The sequence below is a fragment of the Bombyx mori genome, chromosome 22, assembly GCF_030269925.1.
Source record: "Bombyx mori chromosome 22, ASM3026992v2".
Taxonomy (NCBI): domain Eukaryota; kingdom Metazoa; phylum Arthropoda; class Insecta; order Lepidoptera; family Bombycidae; genus Bombyx; species Bombyx mori.
The window spans coordinates 12,667,788-12,694,287 of NC_085128.1; the positions used below are offsets into that span (position 1 = coordinate 12,667,788).

At 42.6% G+C, this 26,500-nt stretch overlaps 1 protein-coding gene across 1 annotated transcript; it reads right to left on the minus strand.

The window, feature by feature from the left end:
• Positions 1-98: 98 nt before the first annotated feature.
• Positions 99-16,039, minus strand: LOC101741719 (cytochrome P450 4C1). The gene is made up of 10 exons (XM_038018717.2): positions 15,821-16,039; positions 13,605-13,694; positions 10,430-10,540; positions 9,983-10,168; positions 9,105-9,301; positions 6,668-6,740; positions 6,026-6,227; positions 4,972-5,123; positions 1,863-2,048; positions 99-1,618 (listed from the first exon to the last, which is right to left on the minus strand). Exons 1-10 carry the CDS (start codon positions 15,975-15,977, stop codon positions 1,437-1,439), a joined length of 1,536 nt encoding a protein of 511 aa, XP_037874645.1. The 5' UTR covers positions 15,978-16,039; the 3' UTR covers positions 99-1,436.
• Positions 16,040-26,500: the final 10,461 nt, after the last annotated feature.

Here is a 26,500-nt window from a genome sequence, read left to right on the forward strand (position 1 = left end):
ATGTATATTACATACAAATACCTACCTAATATGAATTTGAGAAATTATAATAATTAGATAATAGTGATGGTGCTTTTAGGAAATTAAAAGAAAATGTATTAAGTGTGATAATCTACATTTATTATTCAAAACAAAAAAATACATAATAATATGTACACACGGCATCGAGCTGGAATTTTATAGTGTATGCGTGCCGGAAACGTTTACCAAATATTAACAACTACACTCAAATACAGATCACCAAATACCATGCATAAAGGTATATGCCCAGACCCTATGGTTTGATATCATAAAAAAGTTATCTAAATTAGCAAATACATATACGACAAGGCAAACAATATGACAAGACGAACAAAACAAAAATACAAAACCATCTGTGATCGTTCGATTGTAACAGAAAACTCATAAAGCATATTTAATTGCATCTCTCGTAATCGACGATAAGAAGCAAAGAAATTGTACTAGCAGGGGTTTGAAGATTGTAGATAAAGAAAATGTCACCTACACAGGAAACGCTATATTAACACTGGGCCACATAATAACTAGGAGTTAGAATGGAATTGGGTATGGTAATGGGATTTTAGATTATGTTACTTTGTTTTGTGGGAGGATTAGTAATATAAAACTGGATGCTTCCATATATCATTCTTGTATAATTCAAATGCTTCGTGATATCAGCATTCCAACGTGATATACTCGGTTTATAATGAACGCCTTTTTTATGAATCACAAAGGCATATTTTCTAAGAGTTTTTTCCTACTTGATTGGTGGGAGCCTAAGGGGGTTGGTAGCTGAGCTCACGGAGCTCAACCCAGGAAAACTTACTAACATTAGCCCTAGCAAGAGCATTGCTTCGCTACCACCGGATTGAAATCGCGACCCATAGGAGAAGATCCGGCGAGAAACGCAGTGGTTTATGTGTATGGGTTAGGTTGAACATCAAACTCAAAATTCTGAGAGTGTTTGAATATATCTGACATAATGCCTGTAAGGATGAATAAGTGGCGCACAAACCGATTCAATGAATGTAATATAATATTTCAAACATGAAATGTTCTATTTGAAATATCGTCTTTTCGCATTAAAAGTGTACAAATTCCAAAAATATTCGAAATTGAGTTAATATGCGGAATAATTTGATATCACCAGTATTTTTTTCATAAATACTGTCAAAAGAGCGTAGTTTACTTTTAGTTTATTTATTTTTTAGTTAATCTATATTTTACTACTATTAACAAAATTAATACATAATTTTATCTTACTTTAAAATACTGATAATGTAACTGGTTAAAAAATTAAAAATTAATGTTTTAAAGATGTTTAATATTAAAAATATCACATGTTAAACCTTTAAAATACTCTCCTGTAAAATTAGTAAGCTTTGAGATTATACAGTTTTAATGCGAGAAGACGATATCAGCAACAAATTTTCTCTTTAACATAATTTGGTCGGCCTTCTCTCCAAAGCCACCTGGCATCCGTCCACTGACTTCATCATGATGTCCAGCTTTACCCTGATTCGAGGAACAGGACCTTTCTCCGGTTCACCCACTACCTTGTATCTACGTAATATCGCAGATAAAGAAGTCTTCATCGAAATCATTGCATATTGATAACCTGCGAAAATATAAAACGAACCAATTAACGCGTTGTCGCTTCATACGAGCAATATTAAGTTCAAAACTATTTATTACAAAAAAGTAATTGAAGGGAAACTGTAAGTTCATCCAAGCGTAAATAGCTGTCAACATACAATAGCAAACAATTTCAACAGTTTATCCTGTAAAAAAGGGAAGGTCGACCTCGAATATATGGCTCTAGGCTCGTAGATATCTGGTCGTGGTATGAACACAGTACTCACCCAAACAATTCCTGGGGCCGCTACTGAACGGCATGTAGCAGCACGGGTGCTCGACATTAAAACGCTCCGGTAGAAACCTGTCTGGATCGAAGTGTTCCGCCTCTGGACCCCAGTACTTTGGGTCTCTATGAATTCCCCAGATAGAAACGAATATGCCTGAACCGGCAGGCAAAACGTTACCAGATGCTTAAAATAACAGAAAAACAGTATTATTAGTGACTATTACATAAAACTGTTTTATTACAACCTCAAATTTATTTAGGAGAAACAATTAGTGACCTACCATAGCTACTTACAAAGATGCTTAGATATAATGTGATGTTTTTAATGAAGAAAGGATTAGTGATGGCCCGGAGGTCTTTCCAGTTTCACCAGGGCAGATGGGCGAGCAAAAGCTCAGCCAGGAGGGGTGGGATTTTCTAACAGCTGCCCAAGCGCCTCCGAAAGAGACCTAATAACTCAAGAGCAATTACTTCGCGAATGAATCTACTACTGAATCGGAATCGCGACCCCCTGAGAAGATCCCGCAAAGAACTCAGCGGGCTGATGTATAGATTAGGTTGCACGTTAACTCTTTGTCATAAGCCTGCTCCTAGTGTTAGAGGCCGTGGTAGATCGCGCCGGTGGAGCTGTAGCCACCAGGCGATATCTTCCTTGCTTTCAAAGGTGATGGAGCGAATAATCAGTGACCGACAGTACGGTTTCCTTGGAGAGCAAGGGCGAGGCTCTTGCTGTGAGTCTTGATATCGGGAAGGCCTTCGACAGGGTCTGGCATAGGGCACTTCTGTCGAAGCTACCGTCTTACGGAATCCCCAAAGGACTCTGCAAGTGGATCGCTAGCTTTTTGGGTGGGTGAAGCATCACAGTGGTTCTAAACGGTGACTGCTCTGATACCATGACCATTAACGTTGGCATTCCTCAAGGTTCAGTGCTCTACTTCATGCTTTTCATCCTGTATATCAATGACATGCTGTCTATTGATGGCATGCATTGCTATGTGGATGATAGCACGGGGGATGCGCGATATATTGGGCATCAGAGTCTCTCTCGAAGCGTGGTGCAAGAGAGACGATCGAAACTTGTGTCGGAAGTGGAAAACTCTCTGAGACAAGTTCAATTCAACCTGTTGAAGACACAAGTTTGCGCGTTCACTGCGAAGAAGGACCCCATTGTCATGGCGCTGCAATTCCAAGGAATATCCCTGCAACCTTCAGAGATTATTGGGATACTTGGGGTCGACATTTCGAGCGATATTTAATTTCGGAGTCATTTGGAAGGCAAAGCCAAGTTGGCTTCCAAAATGCTGGGAGTCCTCAACAGAGCCAAGCGGTACTTTACGCCTGGACAAAAAACTTTTGCTTTATAAAGCACAAGTCCGGCCTCGCGTGGAGTACTGCTCCCATCCCTGGGCCGGGGCTCCCAAATACCAGATTCTTCCATTTGACTCCATACAGAAGAGAGCCGTTCGGATTGTCGATAATCCCATTCTCACGGATCGTTTGGGACCTCTGGGTCTGCGGAGGGACTTCGGTTCCCTCTGTATTTAGTACCGTATATTCCATGAAGAGTGCTCTGAGGAATTGTTTGAGATGATACCATCATCTCGTTTTTACTATCGCACCGCCCGCCACCAAAGTAGAGTTCATCCATACTACCTGGAGCCACTGCGTTCATCAACAGTGCGCTTCCGGTCTTCGAGATCTTTTTTGCCACGTAGCATCTGGTTTTGGAATGAGCTCCCCCCACGGTGTTTCCCAAACGCTATGACATATCCATCTTTAAACGAAGCTTGTGGAGAGTACTTAACGGTAGGCAGTGGCTTGGCTCTGCCCCTGACATTGCTGAAGTCCATGGGCGACGGTACAAACTCACCACCAGGTGAGCCATATGCTCGTCTGCCTACAAGAGCAATAAAAAAAAACACCACATTCCTTCAAATTATCTCGGATTACATTCGAAGTGCCCTCTTTTTTTGGTTCAGAAACGTCTGCACCCTGTCTGGATCTAAAGTCAACTGTCATTTGTGAAAACCTTGAAATTTTAGAAGTCGTGGGCCACGTGGGTAACACCAGGTGGGCTGTGAGCTCGTCCACTCATCTAAGCAATAAAAAAAAATAAAAAATAAAAAAAAAAGAATCCGAAGGAAAAAGTCTTAATATGTACACAGAACACACAGTCCAAGCGTTATTTCAATCAAAGTTATCGTAACAACAAAATACTGAAATTTAAAATAGGAAAAAATGTGAGGTATTCACACGATGTTTTTTTTTTTATTGCTTATGTATGTGAACAAGCTCACAGCTCACCTGGTGTTAAGTGGTTACTGGAGCCCATAGACATCTACAACGTAAATGCACCACACACCTTGAGATATAAGTTCTAAGGTCTCAGTATAGTTACAACGGCTGCCCCACCCTTTAAACCGAAAAGCATTACTACTTCACGGCAGAAACAGGAGGGGCGGCGGTACCTACCCGTGCGGACTCACAAGAGGTCCTACCACCAGTAATTACGCAAATTATAATTTTGCGGGTTTGATTTTTACTACACGATGTTATTCCTTCACCTTGGAAGTCAATCGTGAACATTTGTTGAGTACGTATTTCATTAGAAAAATTGGTACCCGCCTGCGGGATTCGAACACCAGTGCATCGCTAGATACGAATGCACCGGACAGTTGATTTGATGTTAATTCTAGTTTGCCACTGCAAATAATAAAGCTCCTCCTTTGCCGATTTCGGCCCCGGAGATCATTTCAGATCCGTTTTTATCTCCGTCTCCGTCTTGACTCCGTCCGTAATTGTCACGGTGTGCTCGTCTGTGGCTAACATAGCCGATCTTATTCCTAAGCCTCTGTGCACAATGCGGACAGGTTGGCACACCATTATAATAGTTGTTTTTTACTCTTCGATTCTGGTCGCCGAGCAGCTGTTTAGTCCCACTCAAAAGGCTCAATGTCGCACTTCTTCATGAGACACTTAAGCATATCTTTGTACTTGAAGATGTCCGCCATGCTTACGTTTGCCTTCCTCAAGTTTAAAGAAAAAGATGCGCTTTGCCGTACCACCGCAAATAGCTATTGATGAAAGAACAACGCTTGACTACTTACGCAGTCTCGTATCCTCTAAAACTTTTCTTATGATAAACGGAACTGGAGGGAATAATCTGAGAGATTCCTTCACGACTCTTTCCAAATATTTCATCTTTTCTAAATCTTCTTTAACTAAGGCACGTTCCGAACCGTCGAAAATTCCGTACAATCTAAAAAAAAAAATTATTAATTTACCGTTGTATGTACGTATGTATGTATGTGTTTCTTTAACTCAACTACAAATAAGTTTTTTTGTTGCTTCAATTAGAACTCTTTTATTCAATGATCATCACGGCATTGACGTGATGATATCACCTTGACACTTAATGTAAGATCTACTCAATTGCATAATACGAGGGCACCGGAACGTATTAATGCTTCGCGGCAAGCAGGCATGGTGGCTATTCATATATTCGCATTGCCCTATAAAGTGCTGTTTTATCCCTTAATTCGAAATATAATAGGACTTGACGGTCTGCAGATGACGGGAGCAGACCGTGGGCCCAAGGACATTTTTAGGGCCCGAGGTCGAAACTGGGGCAAAGCAGCACGACTCCCGCGGTCAACACTACAACTAACTGATCCGCTGGATCAGAACCATCCTACCGGGTCGGAACGCGATATACCGCCGACCGGGTTGCTCTTCCACACTCCGTTCAGCGTCGACCGCGACGACAGCAACACAAACTGTCGCCCCGTGACAATTGCCGGGAAGAAACTGGCTGGAGCTGGATGAACGCCCCCGTCCGACCCCCGACTGGGTGGCGACGACTACGAGAGGGAAGAAGAGCTCTACCTCGTGCCCCGCCGTGTGCTCGTCGTAGCCGCTGTAATGCTGGCAATCCGGTGTGAGCCGTTTCAATTTTAGTTTATAATATTTAGATACTTCAGCGAAATTTATTTATAGTACTATAGCAATAGTCAATACAAAGCTCTGGTGGCTTAAAGGATAAAATAGCAGATACACCGATATAATATAGTCAGTTTGACCACTTAAACAGACGTATGAATATTTAAAAAAAAACGTGTATCTAAATACAAAGAAGAAGATAAGTTACAGTATCTTTCTTACTCTTGGAAAATGTTTTCCTGTATTTTAGGGTATTTAGCTAAAAGCTCCAGTGTGAATCCAATACCGACTGCTGATGTGTCTGTGCCCGCCACTGTCAATGTTAGCATTTCTTCTCGTAGTTCGACATTAGTATAACCTTTTTCGTCTCCAGAAAACGTAATCAGAAGATCCAGGAATGTCTTACTTTTGTGTGACCCTAAATCTGGGAGAAGAGGAAATTGATTTTTTACTATCTAAGATGATTAAATTCAAATCTGATCTGGCACTAATAGACAGCTCACTGTGAATGCCTCTGTTTGCTTAAGCACACAGTGTTTTTTAATTATCAAACCAGCGTACTGCGGTCACCAGCCTATATTTACTGGTGGTGTATCGTATTGTAAGGCCTCACGGGTAGAATAGTTTTGGCATTTCCATGAATATATTTAATTTAGAATAATTTTCAAGTTCTTTGCCTTATGACGTTCAAGAAATGATGTTGAAATTTATATTACGCATTCCATTGTATACTGAAAACAATCTCATGAATACCAACGTTAAAATCTGTATAAGTTTACGTACTTCAAAAATATTTCACTCAATTTTCGACTTTGTGTAAAAAAATTGTTAAATTGTTTTGTAAATTGTATATACTGTACCTACCATAATGAGTATCCACTTCTAGATCTTTAGAAATCTTCTCCATCTGAAACTCTTCTCTTTTATTCTGAATTACCTGAAAATCAAACATAAAATTAAATGATAAAACTCTGAACGTCATGGTCTAGGCTTTTTTTCGTGACCTTAATGTAGTGAGCACTCTTTGTTGCTTTATTTTTAATACTTACTGACAATTCTAGACGGGTAAGCCTAGCACATTTTAACTTGCCTAATTACTAGCATGAACTAACGTGTGATCAACTGCTATGGCGTGCTCTGATATGTACGTCTTACCTATTTCTATCGCAAGATTATAATTAGTTCTGTTTCGATGGTAAAGACATTGACCTCTGCTCGTATTCCACTGTCGAGAGGCTTCATTATTATGACTAATTTTAAATAATAACTAAGTGTTAATATTTATTTTTACAGTCGAACCGTTCACAACCGAAGCAAAGTCCGTCCCTACAATACACAACCTATACGATAGCTTAATAATTTATTTTTCTACATAGTCTCCGAGACAAAACCCTCGTTTTCTCCAAAGAGGTCACCGAATCGCAGCCAGTGCATGGAGGCTTCTTTGTCCACGTGGGGCTCATGTAGATCCTGAATGAAGCGTCCGTGCAGCTCTTTCTCTTTCCTTATGGCCTCACGGTCAGAGGTACTGAGTACCGCCGGTGATTGCCACCCGTCTCTAGCCAGGGCTAACAGGGTCAGTCCTTTGTCGCATTCCATGATATCTCTGTGCATCACACTGTCAGCTCTCGATAGGAAATATTCCCTGAGACTGCACACCCCACTGTTATGCATAAATTTGGTGCTAAGTAGGCCGAGGACTTTGGGTGGACCATCCTATGGAGATGACCCTCCAATTGCGCCGATTTTTCTATCCAGGACGTCCAGTTCGGTCTGAGTCCACCTGAGCACGCCGAAGGTACACATAAGAACGGGCATCACCCAGCCGCTAAACGCCCGTGTCTTATTTACACCCGACAAAAGGCTCTTACACAATTTTGTCAGACGTTCATAAAACGCGTCGCATGCAGCCTGTTTGACGACCGCAACGTCAATACCTATATTTTGTACATGCCCAAATACCGGTATGTTTCGCCCTCGAAGAGTGCCCAAAGGCTTATCCCATCGGATACGGGTAAACGGTCCAATGAGACTATTCTCCCTCTCTCTACACAGTGTTAACCGTGAAATTAGGGACGACCTTGCCCTTGTTCTGTCTTTGGCGGCAATCGGACGTCGAGCAAGAGTATTCGTGAAGTTTAGTCGGTACTCGTTCTGTAGGGCAGTTTTCGGAAGATGACCCACGCGCCTTTATCAAGATCTTCGAATTATCTTCGCAGACGCCGGAGTCCGAAATAAATCTGGAGTCTTGATCCGATTTTACTTGGGATCGACATTTCGAGTGATGTCCAATTTCGGAGTCATTTGAAAGATAAAGCCAAATTGGCGTCCAAAATGCTGGGAGTCCTCAACAGAGCGAAGCGGTACTTCACGCCTGGACAAAGACTTTTGCTCTATAAAGCACAAGTCCGGCCTCGCGTGGAGTACTGCTTTCATCTCTGGGCTGGGGCTCCCAAATACCAGCTTCTTCCATTTGACTCCATACAGAAGAGAGCCGTTCGGATTGTCGATAATCCCATTCTCACGGATCGCTTGGAGCCTCTGGGTCTGCGGAGGGACTTCGGTTCCCTCTGTATTTTGTACCGCATGTTCCATGGGGAGTGCTCTGAGGAATTGTTGGGCCGTACGCTCGTCTGCCTACAAAGGCAATAAAAAAAAAACCCCATCGGTCTGGTATCCGTAAATGAAAACTTCAAAAAAAACTTTTAAGTGACAGCGTAACAGCAGCGTGTTACTTACTATGAGTTAGTGAGTCACTTCAAAATTTGGTTAAACAGTTAAACAGTTTATTAATTACTAGCGGTCCCCGGTAGTCGAAATTCGACTATAATCTAAATAAGTAAATAAATAAGTTTGTACACTATTATGATTCTATTGTTATAGACTATTATTATACTTCTATAATCACAAATTTCACCAAGACTACACTATAGACAAATAATATTAAAGACAAACAATATTATTGTATTCTCAATTTGACCACAGACTTTCAACATTAACAAAATTTTGACAATAAACACAGAGCATATGTGTGTGTAAATGTGTTGTGTCAAATATATGAGAGTGTGTGTAACGTTTTCTTTATTGATTCAATGATTTTTTATGCATAATTAAGAAAATTATTAGCATTCTGCACTCCTCCACTATGTTCTCTATAAGTATGAGAAATTTCATACTCCTCCGTTCGCGCAATTTAAGGGGTACAAAGTTTCTGCTTCACGTATTAATATATAGATAAATGAGTTTTATCTTAAACTATAATAAAGAAAATACATTAGTCCGAACACATCAATAGATTTACCTGGTCAATAAATTCATGCAATACTCTAATACACTTCTGGTGCTCATTAAACACAGGAAACTGTTTGAAAAGCCAATCCGGATGCAGCCATACATGAAATATCCTCTCACAGATTACGTTAAGAAGACGGTTCAAAGATTTCAAGAACTCTGAGTCAGCCTTTGCTTGTGCATTGATATTCACGCCCATTGCTGTTTCTAAAATGAAAACGAATCTTTAATCTTATTATCTCTAAAAAGTCCAACGGCCTCAATTACTTTTAAGTGATTACTGGAACATATAACTATAAGGATAATGTCGCCCTGAAATATTAGAAAGTCGCCATTCCTTTTAAATAACGACTGCCCCCCACCCTTCAAACCGTAATACATTATTACTTTGCTGCTGAAATAGACAGGGTGATGGTACATATCCGTTCAGACTCATATTATCACGAGTAATTTTTCCAATAAAATACGTACTTAACAAACGTTTACGATTGACTTTCACTGTGAAGGAATAACAACGTATAATAAAAATGAAAGCGGCAAAAAAAACTGTATCATTTGCGAAACTGGTGGTAGGACTTCTTGTGAGTTCGCGCGGGTAGGGTAGGTACAACCACTCTGCCTATTTCTGCCGTGAAGCAGTAATGTGTTTCGGTTTGAAGGGTGGGGCAGCTCTTGTAACTATACTTGAGATCTTAGAACTTATATCTCAAGGCCCATTTACATGGTAGATGTCTATGGGCTCCAGTAACCACTTAACACCAGGTGGGCTGTGAGCTCGTCCGCCCATCAAAGCAATAAAAAAGGAAACTTTAATATAATATGTATATAAAACCCGACCCTTAACTAAGGAGACTTAGTATTCGTGATTTTATTTAAGCTGTAACTTACTACAAACAGAGTCCAATGTGTAAGCGCTTAGAAAAGGCCAAGAGCCGAACATCCCTTTGCCGACGCATTTACTCAAACTTGAAACAAGCTTCTCGCTTTGCTCAGAGATTATTCCTACAAAACTGTGAACTATTTTCGGACTGAACGCTGGCACCATAATTTTTCGACGTCTTCGCCATATCGACACTAAAATTTCATTTTATACACACAAATGTATTACACGAACTCATCAATACTATACAAGACTCGTAGCAATGAAATGAAGTAATTTTAAAGCAATATCCATATAAAAATGAGCCAACGAGATGAGACTGTCAGTACGTATTTGAAACAAGCTAACAAAAACTAAGAATAAATAACACTATAATAATAAATATGTTAGACTGGTAGAAAATATTATATGAAGTATGAATGAATCTCTGAGACATACAAATTGAACAAACGTACCTGGTGCAAAAATGCCGCCATACCCTATCGCCGGTCGAAAAAATCTATGTAAATCGTCTTTCTCCAAGCAGGTCTTCAGAATTACCTCCAAGTCAAAAGGATTTGATGACACTAAATAAATAAATAAAAGATTTGCATAAAATTCTTCTAATCAATTCTCCTTATCTTCTAATTCTATTTCTACCAACAACTGACATCTAAACTAATTCTTGATGAAAAACAAATTAATCTAAACCAAAAAATTACAGTGTTAAATTGATTAAGCCGACGCATTATCTGTGCGAACAGCTGTACGGCAACAGCGGAAATCGAGGTCATTTCGGATCCTCCCGATCTACTAACGATGCTTTTAGATACCTCAAGCACCGGTCATCGTTCTCATTGAACCCGTCGGTTACGACGAAGGGCTCGACGAGTAAATTAACCCTCAGACACAGCCCACTGAGATCATCTGCAGATCGTCAAGTCCCGAAAAAAGAAAGAGCTCTTGGTCCTTCTCGTAATAATATATATCTCGTAATAATAAATAAATAACATTATGGACAGTTCTTATAGAAGACTTCATTTCTTCTGCTAGAAAACAAACAGTACCGTGACGATCCGCCAAGACAACGTTTTCAAAATTTTAAATCATTTGTTCAATCACTACCAATGTAGGGCGTCCCGTGCTGGGATCGTCGTTAACAGAAGCTACCTTCTATCCGACACAGGCGAAGGACCAACGCAAAGCCGTCGTCGCCCGAAATAATGTCTTGTGGTGGCGATTCCGATCCCACGGAATAGATAAATAAGGTTGGAATGGTAATGCAGGCGGGGCAAGCGTGCCACAGTTATGATTCTACAATCATAACTCGACCGATTCTTTCATTCACCGCGTTTAGTGCGCTTCGGACTACTTGGGCGAACAGATCTCCGCTTTATAATGCCGTGTTGTGCAATTATAACTTGTAAAACAAAAAGTCAGACCTCAAGTATAGAGCGAGGAGGTATATCTTTCGATCGGTAAGTCGAAATTACCATTTAATTACAATATTATTTGTCTAAAACATAAAAATATACTGAGCATTATGAAATTCCAAACATTAACAATATAATTGCAACAAGTTATAAATAGCATACATTGCGCGATGTGTACTCGCCCAATGAACGCAATGACCAAGTCCGCTTCCAATGTACTACATGCATTGCGTTCTCTACACTTCAATCTTTGAAATTTCGGCCTTTGCCCTGATTGGCCGTGGTGCACGGCGCTAGTTTGTCGATAGTGAGGTGACCATGTGGTAAAATAAAATCATCGACAGAATTCGCGACTATATTTATATTTGACATGGATAATTTTTGTATTATTTTATATTGAATTTATGATACCTAGTATATTCTTAGTGAGGCGTATTTTGAGTAAAACAAAGATGTATTATTATCATTGAATTAATGTGAAGGTATAATATAAACGGACATGTAGACCTCTCATTTACGGGTATTTACTATATTGTCTAAGACGTATTAAAATCTGAGTAAAATGCTATTTGACTTATGCAATAAATTATAAATTTTAGGTTTCCTAAAGAACCTGACGCCAGGGAACAATGGATTGACGTGACAGGTAGTGGAAACTGGAGACAAAGACGAGTACTATTTGCTCTAAACATTTTACTGAAAATGATTTTACCATAAAAAAATCAGAATACACTTAGTTTTGAAAAATTCATTCGCAATTAATAGCAAGCGCCAACTGCTTAACAAATACGTTTTATTCCAGGGATAGTGACTATTTGTAATTAATAAAAGTAAAATAGTTTTTTTCCAACATTTATTTCATGTTTCATTTTTCCCGATTCATTCATCAGATAATTTATCGATAAAGAATATCGGTTTTATCAAGCTCTAGCGTGTGTGAACATTTTTATTGCCTTTTTGCATGTGTGAGTGTGTATGCCTACGGGAGTTTTGTGCTAGTTTGCGAACGAGTATCTGTCCTGAGATTTATGTGTGGGTGTTTTTGTTGTATGCGAAATACTTGTAATCATAGTATGTGTATGTGTAGAAATTAAAATAGTAGGGATGAAGCGGCGACACGGGTCCTAATACAAAATTAGAGCAAAGGCCTTTCCAACCTTATTTATCTATTCCGTGGGTCCTAATACAAAATTAGAGCAAAGGCCTTTCCAACCTTATTTATCTATTCCGTGTCCGATCCGGTAGTAGATTCTGCTAAGCACTGCTCGTACTAGGGCTAGTGTTAGAATTTTTTCTCAGGTTGAGCCCGTGAGCTACCCGTCTGGGCGTAGCTGGAATTGTCCTCTACGCCACCAGCGAATAGGTAGGAGAAAAAATTGAAGTTCTTCCTCGCTTGAACTCAGCACACAAACGCTCAACCGTAAAGTGTGAAGGAGCATGAACCCATAATGTTGCTCTCAAATCTTGATTTACCAGCTCCGTAGTAAAATTTTACAAGCAAAGAAACTTTATTACCGTGCGAACTTAAATTTTAAAAGACCACGTTCCGACGCAAAAAAAATATGTCTGCTATTTTTAAAAAACAAAAGCAAATTGATAGTTTTAATTACATTTTAACTAACATCTCGACTATGCCTGCTAGTAATTTTGTTTCTTTCCAAGGAGATTGTATCGCATTATCACTATTTATTTAGCACCCTTTGTAAACCCATAATCATGCGGTACGTATACATATTTTATGATAATTAGCTGTTTGGTTTGTTAAATATTAACAATGAAATACCAGGTGATGAAAGCTAGAACACCAGAGGTATGCCGGAATCGAAGAGCTTGTAGGAACACAGTTTGTTATGTAAACAAAATTGTTCGTAGTCATAACATGCGGCTGCGCCCGCAATCTCCTTTGCTTTTTACTTTTTACGTTCAGTCGCGAATAAGCGCTCCGATTAACCAGTTGTGTTATTTAATCATCTCACTTCCGATAACGCCCTGAACCATTATTGATCACTACAAAAAAAACTGCTAAGCCCAATAAAATTGGCTAGGTAACAAAATCATGGAGTCTGCTCATAACCACATCTAACACAAAAAATACTATTTCCCAATTTCGTTAACATTAACCTTCTCAAATGTACTGAAAAAAAGGATATCGGTCGATAAATTAAATGGAAAGTTGTACTAAGTATTTTGCCTATTTATATAAAAATACTCGACTCACCAAAGTAAAGAATGTGAAACAACCACATAGTCACTATGCCATTGTGTTTCATGGAATCGTAGCTGTATCTTTGAAGTGACGACATTATTTCTAAAAGAACAAATATTGGACTTGAAATTATGTCGTCGTATGTATACTTTAATAATAATAATAATATTTATTCTCTTAAAATACAAACACGTACAAGAATTCTTAACACTAATATAATAATATACATGGCTTTTTTATGAGGTATACAATAACAATATTCCCTGGCTTTTATGCTAGGAAAACTTGTTAAGTTAACCAGGAAGAGCGATCTGTAAGAATGTAGTACGTACGTGTGAGTGTGAGTGTGAGTGTGAGTGCGTGTGTGCGTTTGTGCGTGTGTGCGTGTGTGTGTGTGTGTGTGTTACTATTTGGAATCGTGAAGTAATAGGTACTCAGCCAAAGAATCTTGGGCGGTGGTTTTAAACGACGGTTTGAAGCGTCTAACTATTATTTTTTAATAGATGCTTTTTATACCTCAACATAGGTGATGGCATACACGGTTTGACTCCGCATTAATGGACACCGGTAACCGCTTAACACGATGTGAGCCGTAGGCAACTTTTTTCAATTTTCTCTTTTAATTACTTTATTTATTAAATTTCATGCACATTGATTTAAAACACATTAGAGGACTTAATGACTAAGACATGATCTGCCAATCAATCAAGGGTGATGCAGAAAAGAACGTCCTTGGTGCATTTGTTGATCAATTAAAGTTAAAATAGATACTTTATAATTTATTAAACAAAGTTTGTTACTACATAAAATGTAAATATAAGAAATGCATAAATCATAATCATATTATAATACATAAATATTAAATATGTATATATATACATTTAAAAGTTTATGTGTACATACGTGCATGACTTACAAAACACTAGAACAATTATGTCTTATATTCCAATTATTGTAGTTCAACGCATTAAAAGTAAAATTATAATGACATTATCTGCGCTAAAATGATTTTAGATTTCAACACCTTGACGCCACTGACTAATTTACTTTTACAACCTTGTAGATCTATGTTATTGCTGCCATAAAGATACTACATGCCACTAAAACCTCTAATCCAAAAAAAATAAAGAACCATTTTTTATTATTATTTTATAACCTTGTCTAAGAAACAATACATAAATATAATGATGAAAGTAGAATGAATTTTCCGATTAATTAAAAAAAATCCGTTTCCAATCTTGCACTGAATTGAATGAACGAATGGAATAATAAATAAACGAATTTACACGCTATTTAACAAAAAACAGTGTTAAAATTGTGTAATGAACTCTCAAAAGTTCTGGAAAATGTAATTAACGATCTAGCGTTTCAGGAACGAATACTATCAACATTACTAAGACTTACTACACAGATCAATTTTATATGTGATAACACCAATTAGTTACGATATTATAAAATATAGGTATAGGTAAGTAGTCTATAAATCCTTATTTGACTGCTACACAATAATAATGTATTATCTGTGACACTATTAAAATTGCCGCCAAAAGTTGAAAAGTGAAAAAATCGTAACCGCATAAACCGCTGCTAAAATAAAAGTAATTACCAAATTCGCATTTACTTATTTGAGTAGTCTCGCATGTTTGAAAGTAAGATACATAATCGCCAACCGCATTGTAATTGGCGATCACCTCTGTCATCGAAAGTTTTCAAGCGGAGATAGAAGAGGGCAACAGACTGAAGTCTACGAGGAAAACGCTGAACAAGTTAGTGCACAGTCTTCTTTAATCTATGAATCTAATTTTTTTATAATTAGCTTGTTATCGCGTACAGTCCGCTTAAAACCCAATATGTTTGTTATATTTTATATTCGTTATCTTATCTTCTAATAACTTTTTCCTCTTGTTTTATATTTAATATTTAATATAAAATGTGAATTTCTATGTTTGTTAGATTATGTTGAAACTTTGTACAGCTGTTATTGGCGTTTCAGATCAGTGCATTTCATTTAGTCCAATCAACTCGGTTACATTCGAGTACTTTTTCGTATAGACCATTTGTATGGGATGAAATATCGTAAAATTCACTAAGCGATCACAAACAAATTTATAGAAAATCCGTCAGGGGTACATCGGAGTTCATCCGGTTTATCCGGAGAGTGTTTTTATATATTACATTGCGATAGTAACAAGGCTTGGTCGGATTGGTTTTATAAAAAAAATGCTTACCCTCTGTGTTACCCATCATTTTGTGGGCCACGCCAACTAACAGGTTTGTCTCGTCAGGAGTCGGGATAGCCGCTGCCAATTTATACATATTCCTCCGTCTGTACCGGAACACTAAAACCCAGCCGAGCCCAACTAATATCAGAAGGAGTGCAATCATTTTCCTATAATTCGTTTTTACATAACGCACGTACGTCTGCTTTGGTTAAAGCCGGGGTTATAAAATTGCCTAAGGAAAGACCTCTCATTTATAGTATTGTTTCGCAACAACGATTATCCGACTTCCGAAGTCGACACGAAACTTGCTGCACTTAAAAACTAGTCAAACTGAACGTCATGCGCCTCAAAAACTATACTTAACATATCGATATAACAAGCACAAGATGTCTAGTTTTTTAAAAACTCACTTTTTCAACACATTTTCTGGATTCGATTATTTTTGTAGTAGACATAATATTATGTACCTATGATAAAGAAATCATATTCTAAAAATGGTCAATTCGAATATGATAATATTTTATCGCAGGGTATGTGGGTCGTTGCTCTGGATTCGACGAGCAGCGCGCCGCCCTCGTCGCGGTCATAGGAGAGGACCTCTCGCTGCCGCGCGTCGTGGCTACGATGCTCGGCAGCGACGCGTCCTGGAAGGCGATGCTCGACTTCTGCGAGTCCACCATCTCGCAGAAAGAGGCGGCGGAACGAGAGAGGGAGAGCTCTTCCCTTTCCGCACCGATCCGTCGCCGTCGAGCCTGGGGCCGGAGGCGGGAATACGCCCGTACGTCGCGGCCCCTGTAGGTAGCGGCCTCCCCCCGGTGAAGGTCAAGAGGCGACCTGAGGGGGTAGAGGCCGCGCGGCGCGCTACCAGCACTCTAGCGCGCTGCCAAGAAGATACGAAAGAGCGACCGGTTGGCGGTGTATCGCGTCCCGACCCGGCAGGCTGGTTCTGGTCCAGCGGGGTATTCCGAGACACCAGTGGCACCGTCTGGGCGGCCTGACGGGCTGCCGTACAGACACGGCCGACGTTTTAGAGCCTTCGATTTACCTCGAAGGCTCCGTCGGCTGGGCGTCCTTGGAGTCCGATCTCTGACCGGGGTCAGAACCCGGCTAGTGTAGGGGTGTTCCCGCGGTCAACGCTATAACCAGACTCGCGACGCCCTGCGAGGACGCCCGACCCACGGGTCGATGAAGCGATCGTCGACGACCAACGACGCCGGTCTCCGCGCTACAGCAACACGCTAGGCCACCTGGGCAATGCTGCAGTATGTTCGGCGACGACAGCGACGACGAAAATGCGGACCGCATCGCAGTCCGCAGCCGCCGACGCGTCGTCCCATCCTCCTGGTGCCAGCGCGCTAGAGTGACGGTAGCATGCGGCGCAGCCTCAACCCCTATAGGTCGCCCTGTGACCATCACCGGGAGGAGACTGCCTCCTCATAGGGGCCGTAGCTGGACAAACGCCCTCCTCCGACCCCCGGCTCGGCGGCGGTGGCACGACGCCGAGAGGGAAGAAGAGCTCCCCCTTTTCCGTTCCGCCGCCTCCTTCTGCGAGATGGTGGACTCGCAGAAGTCGAGCATCGCCTGCCAAGACATGTCATTACCGAGCATCGTAGTCACGATGGTTGACAACGACAGGTCCGGTCCTGTCTTCGTGACGAGGACGTGGCCTACGCCGAAAGCGGGGCAGTTTGCAAGCGTGTGCTCCGCCGTATCCAGTCGCAGCCACTGCACTTTTGGCACTTCGGCGTCGGCTCCCTCGGGGCGACTACATGCAGGTAGCGGCTGAAACAGTCATGTTCCGTGAATACCTACGTTGCCCGGAAGGTGACACATCCTCGGTCGCAATTCACCCAGTCCGAGAGGACCAGGCAGATGCCTCAGTGGCTCGTCGCTCGTAGGCGGGGTTCGCCAGGCGGCCAGACCACGGCTCGCGGAGATTGGAGCGCGAATGAAAGTATAACGGTTAATTATAATTGACACCATGGCTTGTATAATAAATAATTTTTAATATATTTATATTATAATTTAAATACTATTATAACTTTTTCGATTATTTTGTTTTTGGTGTCCTATTAAAACTAATCAAACATTATCATTAAAATGATGGAAAAGACAATGCAGACCGAATTTTTTTATTTTAAAGTTACATACTTGAAAGAACATTTAATATATCGGTATGAGAACTAATTTATCACTATTTACTTCTCTGTGCCCATTTATGCCACAATACATAAATGCGTTCCTGTTTCCTAATCCCTTTCAATTCCTTTACTAAAAATAGCTAGTTTTTCGCTTTTTAGTTTGTATTTTAATGTAATCAAGGTTTTTCGTTTCATTTCATAACTTATTTTATTTCACACTTTTTTTTATTGTACCTAGTCAGGTCATAAATTCTGTCACATGTTTAATGTAAAATAATTGAAACAAGTTTATTCATTATGTAACCATTCATATACCAAAATGAACTTAACAAAACATAGATTCTTATGACACTAAAGTTTATTCAAAATGACCTCCGTGATTTTGAATACAGGCCTTCAATGTACGCGGCCAATCGTCTATCGCAGCACGAACGAGGTCCATGTCAATATCGGCGGCTGCCTTAATCAAGGATGTCTTGAGTGACTCCAAATTGGGATGAGGCTTTGAGCACGCCTTTTCCTCCAAGTGTTGCCATATCTTGTAATCTAACGGATTCAAATCTGAACTGGAGGAGGGCCAGTCTTCGTGCCGGATGAAGTCGATTTCACGCGTCGCCAGCCAGTCTTGTGTGCTCTTCGCTCTATGAGCTGGCGCTGAATCTTGTTGGAATACCCAGTGCCTGTTATTAAACATGGTATGAGAAACAGGTTCCACAAGGTTCGTCAGGACTGTATTTTGATACACAACTGCATTCGTTTTTACATCTTTCTCACAAAAATGTACCTCTGTTAAGTCCCAATAAGAAACTCCCAACCATACCATGAGCAAGGATGGAAAATGACCTCGTTGGACACGCGGAATACGGTTGCTTGCTTCTTCACTACTGTGTGCGTACACCTTATCATTTTGTTTGTTGTAGCTCTCTTCTACGGTAAAAATGTTTTCATCCGAAAAAAGAATTTGCCGATATTTTTTTCCCGCGTACCGCTTCAACAAAGCGCAGCATCTCTTCAGTCTCAGGTCCATTAGACGAGCATTCAAACGATGTCCTGTTTTTCTTCGATATGCCCGAAGCCCTAAGTCTTCATTTAACACCCTTTTCACCGTGGTTCTGCTTAACCCCATCTAAAGGGCCAACAGTTTCTGCTTACGTTTGGGATTTCTTTGAATTCGCGCCTTCACAGCTTTTATCACTGCTGGAGTCCTAACAGACCGAGGGCGACCACTTCTTGACCTTTCATCTACACTAGAGTCTTCATTGTATCGTTTGATGGTACGATAAACGAATCTTTTGGTTATATTCAAATTTTTCAGTATGTTAAAAATTTGAATTGGCGCGTAACCGCAACGATGCAACGCAATAACTGCAACACGGTCTTCTTTAAGCGTCCACTCCATATTTAAAAATGAGTAAAATTCTAAAAGTATACATTTTTATTTTAATGAACAATTCGACATTCGAATTCAATAAACTTTTTTGTGGCCAGCATTCTAAAAGAAAAGTTTTTACTGTGTGACAATACTTATGACCTGACTAGGTATATAAAATAATTTAGCTCTATGTTCTGCTCTACTTACGTTCTCAAATGTTTTCCTTGCATCACGACTAAGAGAAATAAAACGACAGGTTGTAATCCGTCGTAAAGGTTCACAGAACTTAGAGTTAGACTTTTGAGGCTCTATATTTCTTTCCAAAGGCTGCTAACTCATTCGTTTCTTAAAAACAATTTGCTCGAGTTAATATGTATTTATTGTTCACACGAAAAGATTGAGAGATTTGTTTCAATTTCGATAAAAAGCGCTAATATTCAGCTTTTAGCTGTCGCTTGGAGTCGTCATGGCCTAAAGGATAAGACGTCCGGTGCATTTGTATCTAGCGATGCAACGGTGTTTGAATCCCGCCGGCGGGTACCAATTTTTGGGATACTTAGGATCGACATTTCGAGCGATGTCCAGTTTCGGAGTCATTTGGAAGGCAAAGCCAAGTTGGCGTCCAAAATGCTGGGAGTCCTCAACAGAGCGAAGCGGTACTTCACGCCTGGACCAAGAATTTTGCTTTATAAAGCACAAGTCCGGCCTCGCATGGAGTGCTGCTCCCATCTCTGGGCCGGGGCTCCCAAATACCAGCTTCTTCCATTTGACTCCATACAGAGGAGGACCGTTCGGATTGTCGATAATCCCATTCTCTCGGATAGCTTGGAACCTCTGGGTCTGCGGAGGTACTTCGGTTCCCTCTGTATTTTGTACCGTATGTTCCATGGGGAGGGCTCTGAGGAATTGTTCGAGATGATACCGGCATTTCGCTTTTACCATCGCACCGCCCGCCACCGGAGTAGATTTCATCCATACTACCTGGAGCCACTGCGGTCATCCACAGTGCGTTTCCAGAGATCTTTTTTGCCACGTACCATCCGGCTATGGAATGAGCTCCCCTCCACGGTGTTTCCCGAGCGCTATGACATATCCATCTTTAAACGAACCTAGTGGAGAGTACTTAAGCGGTAGGCAGCGGCTTGGCTCTGCCCCTGGCATTGCTGAAGTCCATGGGCGACGGTAACCACTCACCATCAAGTGGGCCGTATGCCCGTCGGCCTACAAAGGCAATAAAAAAAATTGTAATGATATACGTATTTAACAAATGTTCACGATTTACTTTCACGGTTAAAGAATAACATCGTGTAATAAAAATCAACTGGTAAAATTATAATTTGCGTAATTACTGGTCGTAGAACCACTTGTGAGTCCGCACGAGTAGGTACCACCGTTCTGCCTATTACTGCCGTGAAGCAGTACCGCGTTTCTGTTTGAAGGGTGGGGCAGCCGTTGTAATAATAATAATAATAATAATAATTTATCTCTTTATTGAACACCACATGTACAGAGTAAGCATTATAAAACAAATAATAGACGGTGATATAAGTTGGCGGCCTTATCGCTGAAAGCGATCTCTTCGAGGCAACCTTGCAGGGAGAGTAATAAGCAAACTAGCATGGACGGTGCTATATCTCAATAAACTTACATAAAAATATATACTTATATACACATGTGAAAAATAAATACAATATAAGATAAGATTTACATACGATTAAATACAAATAAATACTAAAAATATGCAAGTAAATACAAAATAAGTAGCAACTTGTACAGTTATATCATAGAAGCCATATTATTGTGCAAGGTAGTAATCTGAACTTGAAAATTTCCGGCGAGAACGATTGTTTGATGCTTAAGAGTAGTGAATTCCATAAACGGACTGCTTCAACCGTAAAGGAATGGTCATAAAATGACGTCCCGTGAGCCGGAAGCTTCAGCATTAAATTCTCCGATGACCTAAGTGAATGGGAGTTTGCAGTATGTAGGAAATCAAAACGTTCCTGAGGGTAGCGCGGGGACGAGGAATTAAACAGGACACTGTAAAGAACAGACCATATATGAACATTCCGGCGATAACGAATAGGAAGCCACTTGAGCTTAACTCGATACTCAGATACGTGGTCATATTTGCGTAAACCAAATATAAACCTCATGATGGAATTTTGAAGACGCTCAAGTTTATTTAGCTGGGCCTCGGTTAGATCGAGATAGATAGATAGCTGGCGTCGGCATAATCAATAATAGGGAGTAACAGAGACTGTGCAAGTGCAATTTTAGTAGATGTTGGAAGAAAATTACGCAATGTACGTAAGGAACCCGCAGAGAAAAATAGTGATTCCGATAGAGGCACCCGTCACGTGCGGACGTGCTCATCGACCACTCGATCGCCCGGCTTTTGTTAGCCCGGCCATTGTTCGCGCGGCCTGTGTTCGTGGTACATCTGCCGACTAAGTGCTCTTCCTGGAAGTTTTTATTTGTTTTGTTTCCTTTTGTTGTTTCTGTGTTCGTGGTACATCTGCCGACAAACTGTTTTCCTGGAAGTGTTTAATTGTTCTGTTTCTTTTTGTTAGTTCCGTTTTGTTGTGTTTTTTCTTTGTCCTGTAGTAATCGTGCCGCATCGCCACCTGTGTTCAATAGAACCGCTCAGGTCCGAGAAGTTGGGGCCTCGCCGCAAGGCGAGTGTTTTCAAGACCCGGGGCCGCCCCACCTGGGCACTCAGCGATCATGGACGCTGTATTCGCGGTATTCGTGGATTCACCCTGGTACAAAAGGGTAAGAAGCGTGCCGCGGAGTCTCGAGCTCCCGCGGCCGCTAAAATTAGCAAAGCCGCGAACGCGTCGCGCCCCCGCCCTCAGACTCCCGTTGCGCCTCCAGCCCGTGCCACTCCGTCGCCGCGTCCGGTGGCACAAAATAAAACCCAGACCCCTCCCCCGGTAATCCTCCAAGAGAAGGCAGCTTGGGATCGAGTTTCCCTGGCCCTTAAGGCCAAAAATATCAACTTCACGAATGCCCGTAACCTCGCGAACGGCATTCAAATTAAGGTTCGAACACCCGACGACCATAGGGCCCTCTCTTCTTACCTCCGTAAGGAGCGTATAAGTTTCCACACGTATACGCTCCAGGAGGAGCGCGAACTCCGTGCCGTCATACGTGGCATCCCTAAAGAGTTGGATGCCGAGCTAGTCAAGGCCGACCTTCTCGAACAAGGCCTACCGGTTAACTCCGTACACCGCATGCACACAGGTCGCGGAAGGGAGCCATATAACATGGTTCTCGTCGCCCTCCAGCCTACCCCCGAGGGTAAGCAAATATTCAACATCCGAACGGTCTGTAGCCTTTCCGGAATCGCCGTCGAAACCCCACACAAGAAAGGCACACCTAGCCAGTGCCATAACTGCCAATTATACGGGCATTCTTCCCGTAACTGTCACGCGCGCCCCCGATGCGTCAAGTGTTTAGGAGATCACGCCACGGCCCTCTGCTCTCGCGATCAAAAAACCGCGACGGAATCGCCTAGCTGCGTCCTGTGTCGTACACAGGGTCACCCCGCAAATTACCGCGGATGCCCCCGAGCCCCGAAAATAAATCGCCGCGTCGCCCGCCAAAACCGCCTCCGAGCTTCCGGCCCAGACATCAAAGCCTCGGCACCCTCTGTGTCGCAGACTAAGCCAGCGTTCGTTCCGGCGCCGGTGCCCAGTGTCTCGGCTTGGGCGAAACCGCTGCCGTACACGAACACGGTTACAACTCCCTCCTCCGCGATTCGTCCCGCCCCCGCAACTCGTCCCTCTCCCGCGACTTGCCCTCCGACCGCGTCCGACAATCTCGCTTTAGCGATCGACTTCTTTCAGTCGATCAACTTTGAGCGCGTTAACGCTTTGGGCGACGCCATTCGCGCTGCCTCCACTGCACAACACTTTATCGCCGTTGTGCAAGAATACGCCGACGTATACGCGTCATTAAATACGTACGTCCTCCCCTCACTCCGCCGGTAATCAATGGCGTATATAAGTAGAATAAAGCCCCTATCCGTAACGATAGGATTTTTTAACGCTTACGGTCTCGCAAATCAACGTGATCAGGTTTCTGACTTTTTGCGTGACCATCAAATTGATATCTTTTTAGTGCAGGAGACCCTACTTAAGCCCGCGCGCCGTGACCCTAAAATCGCGAACTATAACATGGTCAGGAACGACAGGCTCTCTACTCGTGGTGGTGGTACCGTCATTTACTATAGAAGAGCCCTGCATTGCGTCCCGCTCGATCCTCCCGCGCTCGCTAATATCGAAGCATCAGTGTGCCGAATCTCACTGACGGGACACGCGCCGATCGTTATCGCGTCCGTTTATCTTCCACCGGATAAGATCGTTCTAAGCAGTGATATCGAGGCGCTGCTCGGCATGGGAAGCTCTGTCATTCTGGCGGGCGACCTAAATTGTAAACACATCAGGTGGAACTCACACACCACAACCCCGAATGGCAGGCGACTTGACGCGTTAGTTGATGATCTCGCCTTCGATATCGTCGCTCCGCTAACCCCGACTCACTACCCGCTAAATATCGCGCATCGCCCGGATATACTCGACATAGCGTTATTAAAAAACGTAACTCTGAGCTTACACTCGATCGAAGTAGTTTCAGAGTTAGATTCAGACCACCGTCCCGTCGTTATGAAGCTCGGTCGCGCTCCCGACTCCGTTCCCGTCACGAGGACTGTGGTGGATTGGCACACGCTGGGCATCAGCCTGGCTGAATCTGATCCACCATCGCTCCCGTTTAACCCGGACTCTACCCCGTCTCCTCAGGATACCGCTGAAGCCATAGACATCTTAACGACACACATCACCTCAACATTAGATAGATCATCGAAACAAGTTGTAGCGGAGGACTTCCTTCACCGCTTCAAATTGTCCGATGATATTAGGGAACTCCTTAGAGCTAAGAACGCCTCAATACGCGCCTACGACAGGTATCCTACCGCGGAAAATCGCATTCGAATGCGTGACCTACAACGCGACGTAAAGTCTCGCATCGCCGAAGTCCGAGATGCCAGATGGTCTGATTTCTTAGAAGGACTCGCGCCCTCCCAAAGGTCTTACTACCGCTTAGCTCGTACTCTCAAATCGGATACGGTAGTAACTATGCCCCCCCTCGTAGGCCCCTCAGGCCGACTCGCGGCGCTTGATGATGACGAAAAAGCAGAGTTGCTGGCCGATACATTGCAAACCCAGTGCACGCCCAGCACTCAATCCGTGGACCCTGTTCATGTAGAATTAGTAGACAGTGAGGTAGAACGCAGAGTCTCCTTGCCACCCTCGGATGCGTTACAACCCGTCACCCCGATGGAAGTTAAAAACTTGATCAAAGACCTACGTCCTCGCAAGGCTCCCGGTTCCGACGGTATATCCAACCGCGTTATTAAACTTCTACCCGTCCAACTCATCGTGATGTTGGCATCTATTTTCAATGCCGCTATGGCGAACTGTATCTTTCCCGCGGTGTGGAAAGAAGCGGACGTTATCGGCATACATAAACCCGGTAAACCAAAAAATCATCCGACGAGCTACCGCCCGATTAGCCTCCTCATGTCTCTAGGCAAACTGTATGAGCGTCTGCTCTACAAACGCCTCAGAGACTTCGTCTCATCCAAGGGCATTCTCATCGATGAACAATTCGGATTCCGTACAAATCACTCATGCGTTCAACAGGTGCACCGCCTCACGGAGCACATTCTTGTGGGGCTTAATCGACCAAAACCGTTATACACGGGAGCTCTCTTCTTCGACGTCGCAAAAGCGTTCGACAAAGTCTGGCACAACGGTTTGATTTTCAAACTATTCAACATGGGTGTGCCGGATAGTCTCGTGCTCATCATACGGGACTTCTTGTCGAACCGCTCTTTTCGATATCGAGTCGAGGGAACCCGCTCCTCCCCACGACCTCTCACAGCTGGAGTCCCGCAAGGCTCTGTCCTTTCACCCCTCCTATTTAGCTTATTCGTTAACGATATTCCCCGGTCGCCGCCGACCCATTTAGCTTTATTCGCCGACGACACGACTGTTTACTATTCCAGTAGAAACAAGTCCCTAATCGCGAAGAAGCTTCAGAGCGCAGCCCTAGCCCTAGGACAGTGGTTCCGAAAATGGCGCATAGACATCAACCCAGCGAAAAGTACTGCGGTGCTATTTCAGAGGGGAAGCTCCACACGGATTTCCTCCCGTATTAGGAGGAGGAATCTCACACCCCCGATTACTCTCTTTAGTCAATCCATACCCTGGGCCAGGAAGGTCAAGTACCTGGGCGTTACCCTGGATGCATCGATGACATTCCGCCCGCATATAAAATCAGTCCGTGACCGTGCCGCGTTTATTCTCGGTAGACTCTACCCCATGATCTGTAAGCGGAGTAAAATGTCCCTTCGGAACAAGGTGACACTTTACAAAACTTGCATAAGGCCCGTCATGACTTACGCGAGTGTGGTGTTCGCTCACGCGGCCCGCACACACATAGACACCCTTCAATCTCTACAATCCCGCTTTTGCAGGTTAGCCGTCGGAGCTCCGTGGTTCGTGAGGAACGTTGACCTACACGACGACCTGGGCCTCGAATCTATACAGAAATACATGAAGTCAGCGTCGGAACGGTACTTCGATAAGGCTATGCGTCATGATAATCGCCTTATCGTAGCCGCCGCTGACTACTCCCCGAATCCTGATCATGCAGGAGCCAGTCACCGTCGACGCCCTAGACACGTCCTTACGGATCCATCAGATCCAATAACCTTTGCACAAGACGCCTTCAGCTCTAGGAGCAGGCTTAGGGACCTCGGTAACCGTACTCGTCGAACTCGACAAAGAGTTCGCCGTGCAACCTAACCCATGAATCAGCTCGCTGAGTTTCTCGCCGGATCTTCTCAGCGGGTCGCGATTCCGATCCGGTAGTAGATTCATTCGCGAAGCAGCTACTCTTGAGTTGTTAGGTCTCCTTCGGGGGCGCTCGGGCAGCTGTTAGCAAATCCCACCCCTCCTGGCTGAGCCTTTGCTCGCCCACCTGTCCTGGTGAAACTGGAAAGGCCTCCGGGCCACCAGTAATCGTTCAATCATAAAAAAAGAAAAAAAAGAAAAGAAAAATAGTCTGCGACTAACTGACATCAGTTGTGGTCCTCATAACAAA